At 37.1% G+C, this 21,641-nt stretch overlaps 1 protein-coding gene across 1 annotated transcript; it reads left to right on the forward strand.

Moving 5' to 3' along the window:
* The first annotated feature begins 67 nt into the window (after window positions 1-67).
* LOC139728897 (mitochondrial calcium uniporter regulator 1-like) lies at window positions 68-16,534 on the forward strand. The gene is made up of 8 exons (XM_071639829.1): window positions 68-197; window positions 9,264-9,359; window positions 10,869-10,972; window positions 11,934-12,035; window positions 12,997-13,038; window positions 13,689-13,760; window positions 15,200-15,314; window positions 16,476-16,534. The coding sequence occupies exons 1-8, from the start codon at window positions 74-76 to the stop codon at window positions 16,532-16,534; spliced, it is 714 nt and encodes a 237-aa protein (XP_071495930.1). The 5' UTR covers window positions 68-73.
* Window positions 16,535-21,641: the final 5,107 nt, after the last annotated feature.

Below are 21,641 nucleotides of genomic sequence, written 5' to 3' on the forward strand. Positions count from 1 at the left end.
TGTCCAATCATAGTTATTCTATTGTCTGCGGTCTCGTGATATCATCAACCATCAGCATTGTGGGATATCCAACATGGCAGCCTCCATGACGAGATCGAATATTATTAGAGACGTTATCAGCGTATCATCTCTTGCTCATAAACGATATATTTTGTCGAAATGTGTGAGGAAAAGTACCGCAACATTTCAACTGCAAGGTAAAGTTGGTAAACTAATTGTTTCCGTATGGGGTAGTAGTAACTGAACAGTCATCGCGGCAGATCTCTTTCAGCGTACGCATGTAATACAGTCCCATACCTGTGTTTCCGGGTGTGGGGAAATCACCTTCATATAAATATACCGAGTAATTAGTTTTAGCGAGACTCTAACCGTTACATAATTAAAGGATTGAGAGAATGAAGCAATTTTACTTAGTAGAACGTATCAGTCAAAATTTAAGGAAAATCGGATCACAGATGTACATGAACTGATCGAGTCATCGATTGTCGACATTTATCTGCTTTACTTAGATGTTAAAGCGAGCATCAACAGTTAGACTCAGAATTCGCAGACTTATTATATCGGCTCAGATTATCTGACGTTTCTACCAGGAGATATTCAGCAGTTCACTGAACTTTGTCTGCCTATTAAAGAACTTCAGACGCTTTTTCTCGACAATGACAATGTATGACATCAATACCTGCAGCAAATCCAAGAACCTATGGGTTCTTGTAGCAGTTATTTTTCTCCTCTTTACAACAAACCTAGGACTACAAAATTTTGCTGGCCATAGCCCAGCTCTGAACCTCAGTACTGACATCAGTCATAACCAGAAGAGTCACTCCTCATACCTGTTGCTGTTTTTTGTCAGTTTTTTACCCTTTGATTACCTTGCTGACTCGGTACCCCAGTTCGGGAAACCCACTCACAAGGGGGGCCCCTCCTTATAAGTAACCCGTCCCCCCTATAAGTAACCCCGTCCCCCTTATAAGTAACCCCCGGGGCACCCCTTATAAGGAGTCTCCACGCTTTTTTGCAATGCAACGCGAAAATGAAAGGACTGCGGCAATTCGCTTGATTATGTCCATAAAGCTTCACAAGTTTCCTAGTTACTCACGAAATTTGAGCAAAATCGGTTTGAGGCATCATATCTAAAATCATGGATTTAAATGCGATGTCAAACGACCCATGCGAATGCTGAAATGCGAGCGATTACTGGCGTGAGTGTCGCCAGGCGCGGCGGCGTGGCAATGCTTGAGTGCAGACGTGGCGACAGAGTACTGTACTCAGTCGCCACGTCTGCACTCAAGCATTGCTGCGCCGCCGCGCCTGGCGACACTCACGCCAGTAATCGCTCGCATTTCAGCATTCGCATGGGTCGTTTGACATCGCATTTAAATCCATGATTTTAGATATGATGCCTCAAACCGATTTTGCTCAAATTTCGTGAGTAACTAGGAAACTTGTGAAGCTTTATGGACATAATCAAGCGAATTGCCGCAGTCCTTTCATTTTCGCGTTGCATTGCAAAAAAGCGTGGAGACTCCTTATAAGGGGTGCCCCGGGGGTTACTTATAAGGGGGACGGGGTTACTTATAAGGGGGACGGGTTACTTATAAGGAGGGGCCCCCCTTGTGAGTGGGTTTCCCGAACTGACCCAACCCCTACACATCTCATGATTTCAGCAATAACATGTCCACACACACTCGTGAATGTGGCTTTACAGTCGTCCTTTACATAGACGAGAGATTCTGTCAGTCTTTAAAGGCACATGATTTGTCCAAGATAGTATGTTTTGATCACAACCCAGTGAAGAACAGGTTTAAGATAAAAGGTCTTCACATCACTACTCCCTCTTTTGCAATTGTGAGCACTCACATTTTCCACCTTCAAAAGTCCAACTCTCTTTTCATTCTATGCAAGATGTCATTGATGTCTCAGATGCTAGTCATTTTGTCCTCCTCAGGGGACATACATCCCAACCCAGGCCCAAAGTGTAAATGGCCATGTGGTATTTGTGGCAAAGCAGTCAGGTGGAATCAAGAAGGCATTCAGTGTGACCATTGTGAGCAGTGGCTCCATAGAGACTGCATACCTATGTCCCCTGGCATGTACCAAATTCTTTCAGAACACTCCCAGCTTTCATGGTGCTGTTGTACATGTGGCATGCCCTCTTTTAGCTCTAGTCTGTTTTGGACCTCTGGAACTAATAGTTTTATTCATGATAATAGTTTTGCAATATTGTCCAGCCCAGAGCTATCAAACAACAACTCTGATTCTGATTATAGCCATTTATCAGATTCACCATCTTCCAGAAAGAATAGCTCTGTAGGAGAACCTGTATCTTCATCCACACCTAGTAAACCCAGTAAGAAACAAAAAAGGTCCTTCTCAGGGCCAAGCCACCATTCTAGGCAAACAGCTGATCAGAATAAATTGCGATTATTAATACTCAATTGTCAAAGTATTTTTGGTAAAAGAGCCACCTTTGCTGAACTTGTTCACTCTTCAGACCCCCATATCATTGTTGGCACTGAGTCTTGGTTAAACCCAAGCATAAAGAATAGTGAGTGTTTTCCGGAGAATTATACAGTGTATAGGAAAGACAGAGAGAGGGGAAAAGCAGGAGGAGTATTTATAGCAGTAAGGAATGATCTCATCTCCACTCATTTAATCTCCTTGGATGTAGATTGTGAACTGATATGGATTTCACTGCAGATGGTGAACTCCAAACAAATCCACATTGGGTGTTTTTATCGCCCACCGAGTAAGGGTTCAGACCCTATCAAGAAACTCAGGGAATCCTTGTCTAGGATAGATTTCAGTAAAAACCCTATAGTATGGGTAGGAGGTGACTTTAATGTCCCAGACATTGATTGGTCCATTCTGTGTAGAAAGCCTGAACACCACTGCGTGTACCCCCAGGAACTGACCACAGAGCTTCTCGATTTAATCCACGATTTCTCATTCACTCAATTGGCTTACGAACCCAATCACAACCAGAAGACGAGATCAGGCAATGTTAGAAATATCCTGGACCTACTTCTCGTAACAAACCCCGGCTGTTTTGCACCAATTGTAACAAAAGCAGGAATATCTGATCATTTCAATATGATAGCAGAAATTTCTTTACGCCCAGTTCTCCATAAAGCAAAACGTAGAAAGATTTATTTATGGGATAAAGCAGATACATTTAATCTCAGAAAGGATATGGAAAATTTCTTTCAAGTTCTCCAGGCCAACTATGCACATAAGACAGTGGAGGAGAACTGGAACGCATTTAAGGAAGCTATTTATAGCAGTGTTGATTCAAATGTTCCTTCAAGGTATAAGAGTACTCGATTTAATCTTCCTTGGATAAACGGAACCCTCAAGCGATTGATTAGAAAGAAAAATAGGGCGTTTTATAGTGCCAAAACAGATGGATCCCATCGGAACTGGTGCCGTTATAGGCAGCTTCGTAAGCAAGTCCAAAAAGAACTTCGAAAAGCTGAACAACATTTTTTAGGAACAACAGTTTTTGACTCACTCACTTCTAACCCCAAGAAATTTTGGTCTTTTATTAAGCAAAAGAGGCGTGACACAAATGGTATATCGGCTTTATACTCCAAGGGAAAACTAGCCGATACAGCTCGTGAAAAAGCTGAAGTCTTAAGTGATCAATATCAATCAGTTTTCACTAAAGAAGATTTGATTAATATTCCTCATATGGAACAGAGACAAATCCCAACAATATCAGAGTTGATTATTTCTACAGAAGGTATTATGAAACTTCTTAAGAACTTAGATGTGAATAAAGCTTCTGGCCCAGACGGCATTTCTCCCAAATTTCTCAAGTTATGTGCTGCACAAGTAGCACCTATATTGCAAGTCATATTTACGCAAAGTCTTCGGACTGGCACGCTACCCCGAGATTGGAGACAAGCTAATATAAATGCTCTGTATAAGAATGGTAGTAGATCCGACCCAGCCAACTACAGGCCGGTATCCCTCACATCCACCTGCTGCAAAGTCTTAGAACATATCATCTATCGCCACATTATGAGCCATCTGGAGGATAACAATATCCTCAGTAACACACAACATGGATTCAGATCCAGACGGTCGTGTGAGTCCCAACTGATTACAACAATTCATCATATTTTCTCCTCTGTCGAAACCATTAAGCAAGTTGACGCTGTTGTGTTAGACTTTGCAAAAGCGTTTGATACTGTACCACATCAGAGGCTCCTTCATCGCCTCAAGTATCTTGGAATCCAGGGCTCATTACTTTCATGGATTTCACAATTTCTCACAGAAAGGGAACAAACAGTCGTAGTCCAAGGGTCATCCTCAAGACCCGTTCATGTTTCTTCAGGAGTGCCCCAAGGCACTGTTCTGGGCCCATTGCTTTTCTTATCATATATTAATAATCTCCCTGATCAAGTTTCATCCAACGTCTGCCTATTCGCAGACGATTGTGTAGTTTACCGTCCCATTAAGACACATAAAGATTGTGTCATACTTCAACAAGATCTACGTACCTTAGAGGCTTGGGGAAAAAAATGGCAAATGAAATACAAGCTGGACAAATGCAACGTTATGCGCTTCACAAGGAAGTCTCGTCCCATTCATCACACGTACACCATAGCCGGTCACCAGATCGAAACAGTGTCCAGTCACAAATACCTAGGAGTTGTCTTATCAGACAATTTAAAATGGAATAGACATATTGATATAACTACAGCCAGAGCAAGCAGCATGATTGGCTTTCTCCGTCGTAATCTACATAATGCACCGAGAAATGTTAAATTACAAGCATACAAGAGCCTAGTGCGTCCCCACTTGGAGTATTGCTGTACAGTATGGGACCCCTTCACTCAACGTAACATCTCCAAGATTCAAGCAGTACAAAATAGAGCAGCCAGATTCATCTGTAATGATTACAAGTGGCAATCTTCCGTCTCCGGAATGATAAAGGATCTCAAACTTCATCCACTCCCAGAACGACGCAAGCTTTTAAGGCTATCAACATTTCATAAAATAAAGCACAGCAATATTGATCTAAATCTCGAGGATTATATCAGTCCTGCTCAAGCACCGAGAGGTATGACAACCCGAAGTTATCATCCGGACAATTACTCTACTTTACACGGTTCCTCAACTGCTCTTGCCAACTCCTTCTTCCATAGAACAGCGAAGGATTGGAATAATCTGCCGAGTAACATAAAGCAGATTCATAAATTTGACACATTCAAAGAAGCGCTCCAGCGTCACCTCCGTTGTGATTAGCTGCACATCACACACCACAGTGCTGAGTGATACTCTATCCAGAGTTTTTCAGCGTATTCATCCAGATCCAGATCCAGATCAATTGAGCCATCGTCTACAAATTCAGAGTTGTGATGCATTAACCTGTTCAATTTACATAAATTTACAATACAGATTAAAGGACAAGTTCACCTCTTGACCTTCATGATGTGGGTTGAGTGAATGTAGCAATAGTAGAACACATCAGTGAGAGTTTGAGCAATATCGGACAATCCGTTAAAAAGTTACGAATTTTTGAAGCTTCTGCTCGGTCACGGCTGGATGAAAAGACTACTAAAATTTTATACCTTGTGATGTCACATGAGTACAACGATATAAAGAAAGAATAAAGAAAATTCAACATATTTCCATTTTTCTCGCATAGCAAAGGAACACTCGACTTCTCTCTTTCAGAAGGCAGGGGAAATAATATTACCCTTAACATACGTCAGTAGCAAGTCGAAGAGCTGTGCACTTTATTCAAAAAGTAAAGTTTTGTGAAATTCTCTTTTTATTTTCCTTCTATAGAGGTCTAGTTGTACGCATGTGACATCATACACTGTAGTAGTCTTCTCTTCCAGCGGTATCTGCACAGATACTTAAAATATTCATAACTTTTGAACAGATTGTCCAATTTTCCTCAAACATTCACTGATGTGTTCTACTAATATTGCTGCATTCTCTCAATCCTTATGTATATGAAGGTGGACTTGTCCTTTAAATTAATTTACAGTACACTTGGGCCGAGACTTTTATTCTGAAACTATGAAAGTGAAACTCTAGCTAGGAAGAATTTTTTTTCCTAACTAAGTGACAGTAAGTCAGGATTTTTCGCAAGTGGTATTATGAAAATCTTCCTGCATTTCTTCCTAAGTGTCTTCCTACCTTTTTTTCCTAAACTTTAGGAAGAAACTTAAAAAGATATATATGCAAATGAGGATGAGATATATGTACATTTCTGACTTAGGAGGATTATAATCAATGTACTAGTACTAGGATTGTGCAGGAAGAAGTTGCAAGTTGGTACTGTATTCCAATTTCTAGAATATGAATTTTTTTAAGGAAGATATTTAGGAAAGCCCCACCCCTGTCGTAAGTACAATGTTAATATAGCAAGCTGCAAAACATTGTCATTGTGATAGGGGCTTGTCAAGTTGTCATTCACTGCTCGCAACATGCGCAAAATGGGCATGAGAAAGGGGACATGCCGCGCAAACGTGTTTTTAACCCTATATTAATATGTGATTGCCATTGGCTGGTTCCTTATGATACGGCATTTCATATTGGCTTAAGAATATGTACATGGGCGAGGGTAAGGATGGCCTAATTTGCTTTAAGAAGTTCCTAGGAAGAAATTTCAAAATACCAATTCTGTCTTTTCTAGGGCCTAGGCACTTCCTAACTTTCTGACTTGGGAAGAAACTTAGGAAGTTTTTCAGAATACCACCCTTAGACTCTAGCTCTAGGGGCCTACAGGTAAGTAAAATTCTGCACCAAGGCCAAGGTTCAAACTCCCATGCCAAAATTTGATTGCGTGCAAAAATGTAGGTTTCTACACTCGGCAAAACAAGAAAGTAAACACTTTTTCAAGCTCATATTTCTCATAGAATATTTGGCTAAAAGTTAAAGTAGAAAACTATTAGTTACCATATGCAAGGTAATTTAAATATCTATCAACCTGGTAGGTCAATAAAAAAAAGGAAACTTTACGCATGAGTGAACACCTTTCTTTTTCTCTTCCAAGGCACAAAAGTAAAAATTTCAAAAATGAAAAGTTATCATTCATGAGTATAAGTGGTCTTCCGTGCAACAATAAGAACAAAAGAAAAAATTAACACAATATAAGACATAGAAAAGATAAACATATGATCTCTATCTTTGAAGCCCAAAAGATCAACGTAGGCTATGAATAATGGAGGAAAATGAAGAATCTTCTGTCAAATTCAAATGAATCACGAGAGGAAGCAATATTAAAAAAAAATGGTAAGAATTTGAACTGATTTCTCAAATTAGGAAATATTGTAAAATGATATTTGGGTCTTGAATTTGTCTCCAGAATTCTTAAATCACTAAATTAAAAGAATGAATTGAAGATGTTCTGTTTATAAATTTAATCATCTTCCCTGTGTCATTTGAAGTTTGAGTTGACAGAATTTTTTTTTTCCCCTATAGTTTCCCACTTTGATTTGTTTGAGGTTGTAAAGAGATATAAAGAACAAAAACTTGTTTTTGCTATTTCATTCATGTCTCTCATGTTAAACTGGTCTTTTTGTTATCATTGTTATCTTAAAGGTCATTTGCAAATGAAAGGCAACATGTCAATTTTTGCAGTTTTTACTTTTGTGCCTTGGAGGACAAAAATGACTGTATTCACTCATGCATAAAGTTTCCCTTTATATTGACCTACTAGGTTGATAGCTATTTAAAATATATTTAATATGGTTATATAACATATTGATTTTCATAAAAATCTTCTGTGAAAAATATGACCTCGAAAAAGTGTTTACTTTCTTTTTTTGAGTGTACATGTAGCTGGTGGTCAAATCTTGGACTGTGTTATGGTTGAATTATGAGCAGCTAGTCTGCTTACTTTATCAATTATCCAAAGTTCTCTAAGCTAAATGAGTTAGAATTTAAGTGCAGGGAGAGGGCCGGGTCTTGCAATATCTTGGGCTTTTCCAGATAAAATGTCATCATCCCTGAAACCCCTCTCACTGTTGCCAAGTGAAAGTTATGTTCATTACAAATTAATATATCATCCTCTAATCAGTAAAAAACCGGCACTGAGGTTCAACCTCCCATGCCAAAATTTGATCACGTGCGAAAGCATAGGTTTCTACAGCATGTAGCCGGCATTCAAATCTTGGACGGCGTTATGGTCGAATTATGGGCAGCTTGCTTTGCATAGTGTTCTGGAAATTCTGTGTGTATACAAATTGTATTTAGTGTTATATTGTAGCAACAGTAGACTGTGTAAGTTGAATCTGTTAAGGCTGTTGAGTATGCTTTGCCACGCAGTATTTGACTAATGGCATGGCAAACAAGATGTAATTAGCACATTTTCATAATCTGGTCTAAGAATTTGCTTCGACCTTCTCAGGTATGTAGACCGAAGAAGAATTTCAATTTATGTGGTACAGTACAAAGGTTTAAAGGCATAATTTACCATTTGTAGATGAAACAAAAACCAAGCACTAGTGCTTTAAAATAGTTCTAAAATGTGAGTTAGGGATAGAAACAACCAAGTCCTGTAAAAATTTGAATGGGTAAAATCAATGTTAAGAATTGTTAAATATACAAAATGTGAACAATAGTTATAATAAAAATGTTTCCAGACTAAACAGTCTACACTAGTATAGTAGTTACGGTTTATTGAGAAAAATACAGATCAATATCTCCTTAAATTGTAGGCTTTATCACGAAGATTTTATAATAGGATGTTTTGTGGTTCAACAGACCTACACATATACATTAAATATCATGTCTCAAAAAATATTTTAAATCACTGTTCCTAAAGGTAAACAGGACCTTTAAAGGTTGAAACATTAAAACAGATTGAAAACTGAAGTATTGGCAATTGATTACAGATTTATGTATCATCCCTCATCTAGTCCCACACAATGTCAATGCTTATACTTTTTGACTCAAAAGAATTTTTTGTGTGTTTTTTTTTCAATAAGTTTTGTATAATATGTCGTTAAGTCAAATTTTTGATATCATTTGTACTTAATTACTGGAATACATCGCAAGAATAAGTTGGAATTTACCTATAAATGCAGTTCACTGATTGAAACAAAATGTCATGATTTATGTATCTATTATACACAAACTATATATCTTCTTCATTCCTATCCTAGATGTACCTAGGTGACTTACCTAGATTAAATACCTAGATGAATTAATATGCAAATGTAAATCTGTTGGCTGTTTCCAGTGAATGTAATTCTTTTTTATATTTTTTTAATGTTTTGAATGACCATCTTGTCAATTGACAGGTTCTTTTCTACCAAGGAGTCAAATAACTACAGTGACTACACCAGAGAGAATATTTATCGATACGCACAGTGCAGTGAAGGCCATGGAAGGCAGTGGTGAGTGAAACTCATGAAGTGTTGTGCAAGTGCATCAGAATGTGGATTTCAAAATTGATCCTTTTGCAGCATAGATGTATGTAACATTCATGACGTATATATCAATAATATAACGACTGATTAAGATGAATCTTTTCAGTAGGGCAACCAAAGTTATCACAAGTTGAAAATCTTGATCCCTCAACAATGATTTGTTTGTAAAATAAATGTGTGTGTGTAGAATGCCTACAGTGTGTAAAATGCCTACAGTTCGATGTTTTCTGTGCTTGTGAGAGTTTATCCTTCCAAAATTAAAAATGGAAATCAGGATTGTCTATTGAAGCAACCAGAAACCACAAGAGACCTTAGAGAGAGAACAGAAAACAAACAAAAACCTTGTGATTAAATCTTTACTGTCATATGCATCCACCCAGTGCAAAACTCACAAAAGTAGGCCATAATGAATTGCATTGTTTACTATATAATTGTATTTTAGAAAGTAAGCTCTTAGCTTTAAAATGATATATAACTTGTTTACATTTAAGAACATTCTAACCCATTCAAAAAGTTATTGAAATATGACAGAATTTAATGGTGCAGTTTCATAGAAAAAATGAGAAAAGAGGATTTAAAGATTTGGGTCACTTGGGCAGGCTGCTGAATTTTGACAGTAGGTAGACAAAAATAATACCAGGTAGGGCAAAAATAAAAAATATGAGTTGGTCAACCCTAGTGATATATTTTGATCAATTAAAGAGAATCCTAATCTGCAACTTATTGTTGGTTTTGAGCTGGTAATTCGGTCTGTGATTTGTGTTGTATTATGAACCTGACGGTGTGTGAAATCTCAGTGGTGTTATTACCAGTTTTCCTTCATAGATGGATATATTGTTTTTCAGTAGTTACAGTGTATTGTCAAATCTTAATTTATAAGTTGGAGCATATATGTATATATTTGTTTGTATGCCAAGCCACTGGTAATCTACATTATTCTTCTCTCCCACTAGTAGAAATGAGGGAGTAAACAAAGGGCTTTTTGTTTTTTATTTCTTTATGTGTGCCTGAAATATTTTGTTGCATGTGCTCGAATTGATTTAACTCACTGTCAATTCCCATAGGCCTGATTCAGTTTCATTTTGAAGGATTAGAACAACATCTGGTATGATAACAAAATGGAGTTCATCAAAAAAAAACTTAAAATGAGTTGATTTTAATTCTGTGACAAGGTTACCACAGCAAATAACAATATTATTTGGAAATGTAAACATTTTGAACAAAACAATGAAAAATTTCCCCAAGACTCACAAAGAACTCCTGGGCACTGTGAAATAGCTGAATCACCAGAATTTGATATCAACATGGTACAGTGGATTTTCAAGTGAATGAGTATCATCTTGTAAACCTTCAAGTAACATATCTTGTACATGTTCAGTTCAATCAACATTTTTGAACTTTTTCTAAAGTTTTTGTTTAATTCTTTTTATCTTAACTTATTATCTTATTGTGTATTTTATGCTTTTCTCCTTGCAGGAGTAAAAACGACCGAAGCAGAGTGCCTTGTAGCGATTCTGGTCGATGTTATGCAGAAAAATGCTGAGCTGAATGAAAAGGAGTTAGTGACGAAGGAGCAGCAAGTATGTTTTGTTTATCTTTTTTTTTTTAAATTCACAGCACAGAGACAAATCATTTCATCCAGCTAATGCTTCCTCTGTCTCTACAACCATGGAGTTAAAACTTTTGTAGATCCATGCTACAACCCTAGTCTCTACAGGTGTTGTAGGGATACATGTCCTTTACACTCTTTGCACTTTTTTTTTGATACCATACTTCATTCTTCTATGCTCGACTGAGTGCAGAGAACTGGTTGTGTGTGTCCTGATTTATTCACCCTTTGATGTTTGTAATCTGTCTGTATTCTCTGCTAGCATTGTGTTTTCTGGCCTTAATCTTGAACATTTTGTGTGTAAACTCAACTGCCTGCTCTCTGGTTTATGCCATATCAGAACTGCACGTAGTAAAACACTCTCAAAACGACTATACATTTGGTTTCTGATGTTGAGTTACAGTAAATTAGCTCTAGAGTTTACTGTTCAAGTTCAAGTTCACACACACACACACACACACACACACACACACACACACACACACACAATTTTCACACTTCAGTAGTGAGAAAGTATAATCTAAAATCAGGGTTCGGCGATAAAACAAGAGGGGATGGCGATATAACAAGAGGGGATAAGATAGATCCATAAATTTGTAAGGTTTTTTGTGGAAAAAGGAAGTTATTCAGAATTATCATTTCTTGCATATTACTTACAGGTACATGCCATGTAAGTTGTTACACCATTTAAAAATCTTCTCTTAGCACAAAAAATTGATTTGCCAGACTTCTCACCATGTTGTCATAATATCATAGAAACTCATGGTACATACCTACGTATTGTTTCGGAACTATAATAGGCCCTACCTAGATACTTGTGTGTCTATGCAGATCTACATTCTATCTCCGTAAATATCGTTGATCATGATTGTAATCTCTTTGTTTGTCGTGTTGTATTCCCCACAATGATGGAAATCGCTGTCACTGCATAGGAGATCGTCATCCAGCAGGTCATGTCCCATATAGCGTCGGTCAAGAAGGACATGGTGATCCTGGAGAAGAGTGAATTCTCGGCATTACGGAGCAAGAATGAGGTTAGGCAAGAAGCAATTTCTGTGACTCAATCTCTCAGGAAATGAGTGACAGTAAACTAATTTCCCTATTTAGCGCTTAGTTTTTAAAGTGCCTCTGATGAAATTGCTGTGTCTGTCTTCCACTGATCACACACTCACATGCACATGATATTTCACACTTTAGTAATGTGCACATTATATGCTTTGCAACAGTAATCAATGCATGGATTCAAAGAAACAATCAAATCAGTCAAATTGATGTAATTTATATCTTAACCTGTGTCAGGCACCTCATCATATAATCCATGCTTGATTTAAACTCTACTGCTTGTTTCCATGCTTTTTAAAACTCTACATGTATACACAGAACACGTGACTATGACTTTTCAAGCTTTTTCCCACTAGCATTTGGTGGATAGTTAATCCCCAAACACTTGACTATGTAGAAGAAAGTATGCCAGTTAACTCAAGCATGACCTGCTCTGGCCTAACAATGACTCAATCCAACAGGAAGGCCATTGGATTAATGGGTGAGGAGATACAGACAGTTAGTCTTTGGACATTTGTGTCGGTTGACAAAGGAAGCACTTCAGTAGATGTACCAATCCATGAAGAAAGTAGTATGAGGATTGATAATGATTAGAGGGGTCAAACCAGGTTTCTTCAACTCTTTTTTGTGTTTTATTTGACATGGAGAGTGAAATCAAACAGACTGAATCTAGTAATAATGAATCTTTAGGGGGAGGGGTTTTGGCAGCTGAATTATGAACAAAAGTTACTAAAGATATTGTGTAATTTATTAGTGAGACGATTACAACCAATACTACTGTTTGATGAAAACATGTGAAACTTTGAAATTCCCAAGCTTGTCCAGTTTGTTGAAATATCTTTTTACTTTTTGGGGCTGTTATTATCAAAATTATCAGTCACTTTGATTATATCTTGTATCTCATGTCTCTTTTTACTCTTTGTGTACTTGCAGAAATTGGAGATTGAAATGAAGCAACTCAAGCAACACCTTGCCGTACGTTTTTTAATTCTTGTTGAAATGTGAATATTTTGTACATTGCAGTTAAGGTGTGAATGTGTTCAGTTAGGTGTGATTGCATATTTAGTTCGTTGCTGCTGCCAAACAACTAGAACAACTTATCTATGTTTATCAAATGCTCATATATACTGAACTAAAAGTTTAATGGAAAAAGAATTGACACTATAACACATATTTTAAATGGAAATTACCCAGGGTTACTCCAGTAACTGTGCCCTTAGATTATTTTTTAGTAACACTGTACAAATTATTTAACTATTCATTTTTGTGAAAAATTGCATAATCTCCCTACCTTTGCATATTTCTATCTTTTTCTGTACAGGTATATATATATATGCCAGACATGAGTGTATATCACCATTCATTTGAAATTCTCCTGTTTTTCCTTTCTATGTATGAATCTCTTGGCTAAAGCCAGTACATAGGTTTAAAACTGGCCCTTTGAATTATTAAAAACCCCTCTCCGAGCTCTAAGACAGTCAGCAGGCAAATTCAACCCAGATTCTCTTTTAACACAGAACTTGCTATCAAAGTTTCTTTCTTATTTTCTTTCAAGTTCTGGACTAAATCTTTCATTTATATTTTCATTTGTGAATGTATGGTTTTCTTTTCTTTTGTAATCCCAGGATGAAATTCAAAAGCTTGCCAACACAGTAAAGCTGGACATCAATCTAGAGAAGAGTCGGTCAGTTGAGATGGTGAGTGGCAAACTAGTGACTGTAGTTTACTTGTGTCTTTCAAAGTCATATGACAAGTCCCAACAGTAGCTTTGGACATGGACAACTTCATAATGAGTTTTATACAAATCTATTTATCTTATGAACTCTGTGATTGTACATCTGATTTTGTAGAAATAACTCCATATCATTTATGCACTTGCTCATTACAAGTTAGGGGCAAATGGCCTCCTGCAACTAGATGTCGGTGTTTGAATTCAAATGATCTGTTATGTGGAGAGTGTCATGTTGATGTCAGTTCAGCATCCTGTTCTGGACAAGTTGCAAAAGTTTTATGCCACTTCATGTTTATGTTGACTTTCATGAATAGATAAACTAACAGACTAGTAGAAGTGTCACCAAAATTGGACATGAATTAAAGTGTAGAGGAAGTGTAAAGGAATTTTAAAGTGTTACCATTTTCATCTAATAATGATATTAGTCACAATTACAGTATGCAAGTCAGATAGAATGACAATGTCTTCTCCCACAAATCCTCCACATCCTGCACTTAATGCTTCACAAAATGTTCTCTTTTTTATAATGAAATTTATAAGATAAAGTTGCATCCTTGATACCAAATCTTAAGAAAGTGGTACAAATGTAGGTGATGATAGCTGTAAAATGGAGAGCATTGTAGTAGCTAACTGGTCAACAGAAAAAATGACATCTACAATAGATTTTGCAATCATTACCTTATTTCATTGGCATTTGTGGTTTTCAACGATATGACTGCTTTGTTAAACCGTGTGAAAAATCGACCAGGGCAAAAACTGGAATCCCCCTTCACAATCCACTTGTCATACATGTACACACTACAGCATGTCTTGGCATTAACATTTTCAATTTGACCCTAGGGAGGCAGTAAATTTGTTGTAGTATATATGATATGAGATGATATCCACCATGAGAACATTATATAGATGATGACTGGCGGGGGAGGGAACATACCAAATGTTCCACCCAAAGGGTTTGAAATGCTATTGAGGGAGATTATAAGTCCCGATACAAAGTGGAGGGACTTATAGCCTCCCAAAATAGCATTTCAAACCCAGAGGGTGGAACGTTTTCGTACATGTTCCCGACAACAGAAGTCATCATCTGTTATATTATATGGGTTAGTCAAATCTGCTTTTTCACATTCTATGGAATAGGCAAATTTATCCTATCGATTGCGTGAAAAATATGATCGTTCAATCATTTGGTATCATTTGTCATTTGTTACATGAAAATGTTTTCCCATAGGAGAACATTACAAAAATGTTCTGCCCATGGGCGAACATAACCAATGTGCCTCCATCACATGACTGTGTTTAGCCAATCACTAACCGGTATTTGACTAACCCATTTAATATATTGTGATATTGCCTCTACTGCCGGTCAATATCTACAGACTGTCATTTGCTTGTTTGTGTCGGCAGGCTGCGGGTCAGAAGCAAGAACTGGAGAAGGTGAACCAGATGATTCGGACAGAGGTGGCCAACATGACTGCCAAACTGGAAGCCACCAAGACGGAATCATTCAAGTATTTTGCAGGTAATGCATGTTATTTGGGCAAAAACTGTCTTTAATATTCCTTAAAAGTTAAATGTAGGCCAAATGGCTTGATGTGTCACACATAGAAACCAGACCCCAATGTAGTTTTGAAAACGATATATTATGATGTAGGAAAAAGAGCCACATTTTGCCAGAAGTCATGTCCTGTGCTGATGAACCTTGTGATGTCTAGTGATGATGATGATGAATGCTATGATCTGTTGGTAAGATGGTACTGCTGCTGCTGATAATTATGTTCAAGTTTCTTGCAATAATAGTTGCACTTGTAACTAGAGAAGCACTCTGAGAGGGCAGAACCTCCACCAAGCAGCTCATTTCCACCCATTTTTATACACATACAATGTATGCTAAAAAATGGCCCAGTTTCCTAATTATAATGAATCCTTTTATCGATGAGTGCCTCTACCTTAGCTTCTTGCTGTGTCTTGAGCAAGTGCTCAGTTATATCATGTATATGTGCAGTTTGAATTCCCTCATTTGTTGGCCTTTTTCCCAATGATAAAGAGTCCTTCAAAAAATTTTTCCCTAATCCTGGATGCAGACGGTGATTCGGAATACTACATACAGTGTGTATTTGTACCAAAATTTGATAATCTGTTTCTTGTGTCATTATCAACTTTTCCTGCAAATTTCATCCAACTTTGTTCTTTTCTTTTTTAGTTATTTCGCAAGTAGACGAACAAACAATCAGACAAACCAGTGCTAACAGTGGTGGATCCAGAGGGGGGCACACTGGGCATGTACCCCCTCTTTATTTTTGCTTAAAACAAAAGAAATAAAAAGAGAGAAAAAAAGTGGGGGTGCATGCGCCCCTCTTTAATTTTGAAATGGCGCTTCCCCTTTACGGAATTCCTGGATCTGCCCCTGGCTAACAATAACATAACCTTCTTAGCTGAGGTAATGATGAAATTGATGATAAATAATATTGATGCTAATGATCATTATGAGGATGACGATGACAGTGAAGAAAATTATTATGATGAGAATGTCGTAGTTATGAAAATTCAAGTAATTGATGATGATTATGGCAATTCATGTTTATTGTAGTTAGTGTTAATAGTAAATATATATAGATAACGACTGAGGATTAATGCCTCATTTTGTTGTTGTTGTTGTTGTTTTGTTTTCTTCCCATTTCAGGCACAATCCTTGGCTGCGTTACATTAGGTCTCGGCATCTACCGCATTATGCTCATGTGACACTTGCCATCACGCGGTTACCATGGTTACAATCTCATTGGCAATAGAGGATTTTTTATATTTTTATTCTCTGTAGATGCTACAATAACAATGCTTTCCCAGGGTTGCTCTCAATAAAAGCTGACAAACAATTTATCCTTTCATGGGAATGTCACAACACTAGGCGTGGCTGAGTATATGGTTTGTGACTTACTGTTAAAGTGGTTATTTTTGCGCAAGTAATTTGTTCGCGCTCGGCTGGGCAAGATGAATTTTGCATGTTTGTAATTCTGTGGAATCAAGACATTTATTAATGGACAATATGACATGCAAAAATATTCTCATGTTTTTTTTGGTTTTTTTCACGCTGGTTTCTAGTTGCACAAAATGCGCAAAAATTTCCACTTTTACAGTAATTGGTTGACAACATTCCTGCATGTGAAAGTGCTAGATGTGGTAACAATTGTCAATTCTTCAAGTGCATCAGCAGTGATGTATATGTTTGGAAAAGAGGGTAGTTTGCTATGTGTGAGCACAAATCAGGTTTGAATTTAAAGATGACAGCAGTCCAAGCATCTGTGTATGGCTCTATCTTATCAATGTTTGTTAACCTGTTTTGTACAGGAACCTGTAGGCATGCGTAGCAAAGTCTATGGGCATTTCAGAATTCAGTATGTAACTGGTTAACAAATTTAGGGTCTACAGATGTCATTCCTGACAGGATTGTGCCAAGTGTAATTCTCACTTGATTACTTTGGTGTTTTTTTCATAACTGGAGATTTTTGTGCTCATTTCTACAAAAATTACATTAACATATGCAACTACAGGTACCTCTGTCACTTTCAAAACATATAACTGATCAATTTTTGTCAGTGAAAATATTTCCTCCACATATTATATTAGAAAAGGTTTGAAGGGTTGATGATCAGTCGTGACAGAGCAGGTCTACAACCATCATTAGTATATCATTTCATTATTGTTATTATTTATTTCTCTACCACAGTTCAGTAAAGCAGAAAACCTCCCCTGCTATAATGAGAAATCATGACATGACAAGACTGACCACATTGTGTGATGGATCATTAATTTCAAGTGTTCATCTCGTCTCACATTTCCTTGTCATATTTTAAGTGTTTTCACTTGGAGCTGCAGTAATATTGAATATCCTGGTGGACATGAGAAGTTTTTAAGCCCTTTTTCATATTTGTCATTTTTAAACATCATCAGTTGTCACAAATGTCCAAAAAATGTTTTCATGAATTTCAAGTTATAAATGAGTAATAATGGTAATGATGATAATTATGATGATACTAGTGGTGATGATAATAGTAGGACAGTTATAATATGATAAAATCAGAAATCTCAACAGCCTCAATGAATGAGTCATTGTCTTGTAACCATTTTTTTTTTCACCGTAACATGAAATAATATGATGTTAGACCATAGGTGCTATGTGAGTTGAATCATGTACAGAGATATTCCATGTTGTATAAACTCAGACAAAGAAAAAACAACAACAGCAAGACAGAATCTGCAGTCAACTTGTCTTTGTGAAACATAGTTATAGCCCAATAACTCGCACTTTACCTTCCCTTTCAATGATATATCATTACTTTTTGTTAACTTTTGTGGGATAACTTGATGCAAAGGCTGTAATTTCTTTGTAAAATACTGATTCTTAAAGAGAATAATGTAGTGAAGATGTGTTTTCCAAGTCACTGAGAGACCTCTAAGGCAATGATTTCATGTCCTTGCATAATTTGGACGATGGAATAATTTGGTAATCAGTCAACTGTTTGATGAAAATGTACGATACCTGAAAAACACTTTCTTGTTTGATCTAACTCAAATTTTCACATTCTTTAAAAACAATATGTGTTACCAATATCACATCAAATAGGGAGTGCAGTTTCTCTTCAAGCATCAAGCTGTACCAGTCAAGTGATTATCCACATGTAGATTATTGCAGTGACTTATTGGTCCCTGATACTCTGCATTCCAAAGTGGCAGGTCGACGATTTCTCTTATAGAATTTCTGCACCATCGTGGAAGTTGCTATTTTACGCACAAGTACTAGCATGAAGCAAGAAACAGTGCACAAAGCTTACTGTCATCAGTGTGTATTAATGATACCTCAAATGCATAAGTGCAAAATGAAAATATATATATAATTGCTAATGTCTTCAAATCATAGCAGGACGAACAACAAGTTACGAACAACTTACGAGTGCTGGTGATCAGTTCTAATGTGCTATACTTATCAGAATTTCCATAATTCAGCACAAGAACTGATCACCAGTTGCTTGTAAGCCGCTCGTGACTTTACGAACAGCTTTATGAAACACCCCCCAGATCAACAAGGCTATCAATTTGACAATGGTGCAAGCAAATTTCATGTGTATAAATTATTTATATGATGGAATGGGAGCAATGTACAGTACAAATATATTCCATTTATATATTTGATATGCAACTTTTTTGTGGGCATCAATGCTGTGTAAGCAAACTGGCTATTGGTTCAGATAGGGATCTCATCCATAATTAGCCAGTACACTGTATCCATGCGTTCTTATACCTCTCAGTCAGAATGGCAGCCTGTGATTGGTTGGTTTTCGAGGTGGGAGAACTCTTATGACTCTCGGGGAAACTGATTCAGAGGTCATACGATTGTTAGCTGCAAAGCTTTAATACAACAAGCTAGCTCCATTTCAGACATTTGTCATGACTGTGCCACTTTGTGAATACTGTACTAGAATTTTGTTATTTTACAAAACAAATATTGACTGCTTTATCATCTGGGCCGTTGTGCAAATTAATGTCCTGCATTGATGCTGTCAGACATGTTGTCACCTTCCGCTCTGCCGTGGATCACAGGATCAATCAACTTGGGTCATGGATTTGCACTATGACCCTTGGAGCAGTTGATATTTTTTAAATTGTGAATAATGAATTATATTGTTGGGTTTGGCTTGGCAAATTGATATTGGGTAGAAATGTTAATATCTTTCCATCTTGCTTTTGTGAGCATATTTTGCTTACGCTCTTGGGTTGTGCCAGGTAAAGATTGAGAATGTGTGGCTTTTTCACGAATGTTTACAATTTTTAGTGAGTTTGCAATCTCTTTGTGGATGATGTAAAGTGTGGTATATTCTTTTATGAGGTCTGTAACATGAAATATATGAGTTTGTTAAATGTAAAAGTCGACTGTTGGGAATTAAAGTGGTAGTTGCAGGGTAGTTGGATCTTTGAAGTCCTACAGTTATGATCATATTCTCAATGTCTAAACAGTCCAGGTATTGACTCTTTCAGAAGTATATAATGTTCTAAAGACAAAAACAAAACAAAAACAAAACAAAACAAAACCTAAAACCCAAAACGAATATGTCAAAATTTCAAGGCCAACTGTTTGTTATTCTGAACAGTCATAAGGGATTGAATGTAATGCAAGCTTACTTGCCTTTTTTCATTTTCAAGTGAAAATCCATAGCATGTTATGTAAGGTAACTTCACCCGTTGAGGACGGGCTGATTTTGCTCTAACACATATTTCCTGTAGACACCTGCCCAAGTATACTTGGGACTCGTCTTCAACAGGTTCATCGTGGGCAGTGCTTTGTCACTTAGATTTGGTCATTATTGACCAATCAGATAAATGGATCAGATCAGGTGTATCATGAGGAGTAATAGTAATTTGCATTTTTTTTAATCATTTAATCAATAATCATGAAGTTCTATTGCAATTGTGGTATTCACCAATGCAATCCACTAGGGTGTTGTTGGTTGTTGTTTTTTTTTGTCACTCTTCTCAAACTTGAAAGTTGCCTACACCCTAACACCAGGAGTGAGAGTCTATCATGCCACAGAGAAACTGTATTCTTTCCATAAGTGACCATGCATCATAAAACCAACAAAATGTCACATGACCTGGTTTTCCATGATGACTCAAGATGGTAACAGAAATGGCTCAACCTAGTCTATTTCTTTTTTTTTTTTTGAAAGAGCATTTTGTTTCTATATAATTCTCAAGTTTTGGGTCATTAAACAGATGCAAAAGAAATAGGAAATTGCATTTTTTTTTGCCGATCTTTTTAAACACTTTTTTTAAAATGAATGCTTTCGTGCATTTACGGATTCTGAGATTGAGGAAACCCTTTACATGCCGTCAAACCCCCGTTTGAGGCGAGACCCCATCACCAAACGAAGCTGATGGGGTGTTATACCCCCCTAACGATTCTTCGTTTGAGAGTTAGGAGTAGATGTCTTGTCCACAGCTAAATAACTTTCTACTCAGGCGTGGCAAACCTGGAGGCCAAGCCAGGGTTTAATGACTGCAACAGCTGTCATATTACGTGAGAGATGATAAGGATATCTGCCTGTGGCTGACCATTCAAAGTGTGCTCAATTTTCTCTATTCTTTCTCAAGTTTTAGATATTATATTCTATTGAGAAATTCTATAGTCATCCGTTTTGAATTTCAAACGAAAAAATTTGACCCATAAATAACGAAAATACAGGAATAAGAAGGAGAGCATTGTAGAAGTTTGTCAACACACACACGCACCATGGAGCTACATAGCCCATGCCAAAACCAAAACAATCTCCTCCTCTTGCGGTGCCCCCCCCCCCCCCCCCCCCCTGGCGGTGACTGATGCTTAGATTAGGCCAGGGTCAAGAAACAGGTGTTTTATATCTTTGGTTTTTAAGTCCTTGATTGCCAAGATATACACTGGCATTGTCTACAGGGGTGTAGCTTCTTCAAACGAGAGATTTGCCTCATGTGTGTACTTCTCTCTTATGTACTACTCTCTTATTTGTGCTTCTCTGAAGTTTGAATCATTTAATCTCTTCTAACTTTAACAACTTTTGATAAAGTTTGCCATTGGCATTGAAAGTTGGTGTTAGTCATGATGAAGTCAAGCTTTTTAAAGTCAACTTAAAAGCCTCTTTTCTCAGTGTAAACTTTTCCAGGGTGTGTACTTTTTTTCACTTATTTAGATGAGTACGCAAAGTCCATATGTCATTTTAAAGTTCAGCGAGCGCTCTTTCAGTATCTGCTCTTAACTTCAGTTAAGGGCAAATCTGTATGTCTGGTGACTTTTTGGTGGTTTTGTGATGCAGGGTCACATACA

The sequence above is a fragment of the Diadema antillarum genome, unplaced genomic scaffold (assembly GCF_040938485.1).
Source record: "Diadema antillarum isolate AM-2024a unplaced genomic scaffold, OU_Dant_1.0 seq00000205_RagTag, whole genome shotgun sequence".
NCBI classification, from domain to species: domain Eukaryota; kingdom Metazoa; phylum Echinodermata; class Echinoidea; order Diadematoida; family Diadematidae; genus Diadema; species Diadema antillarum.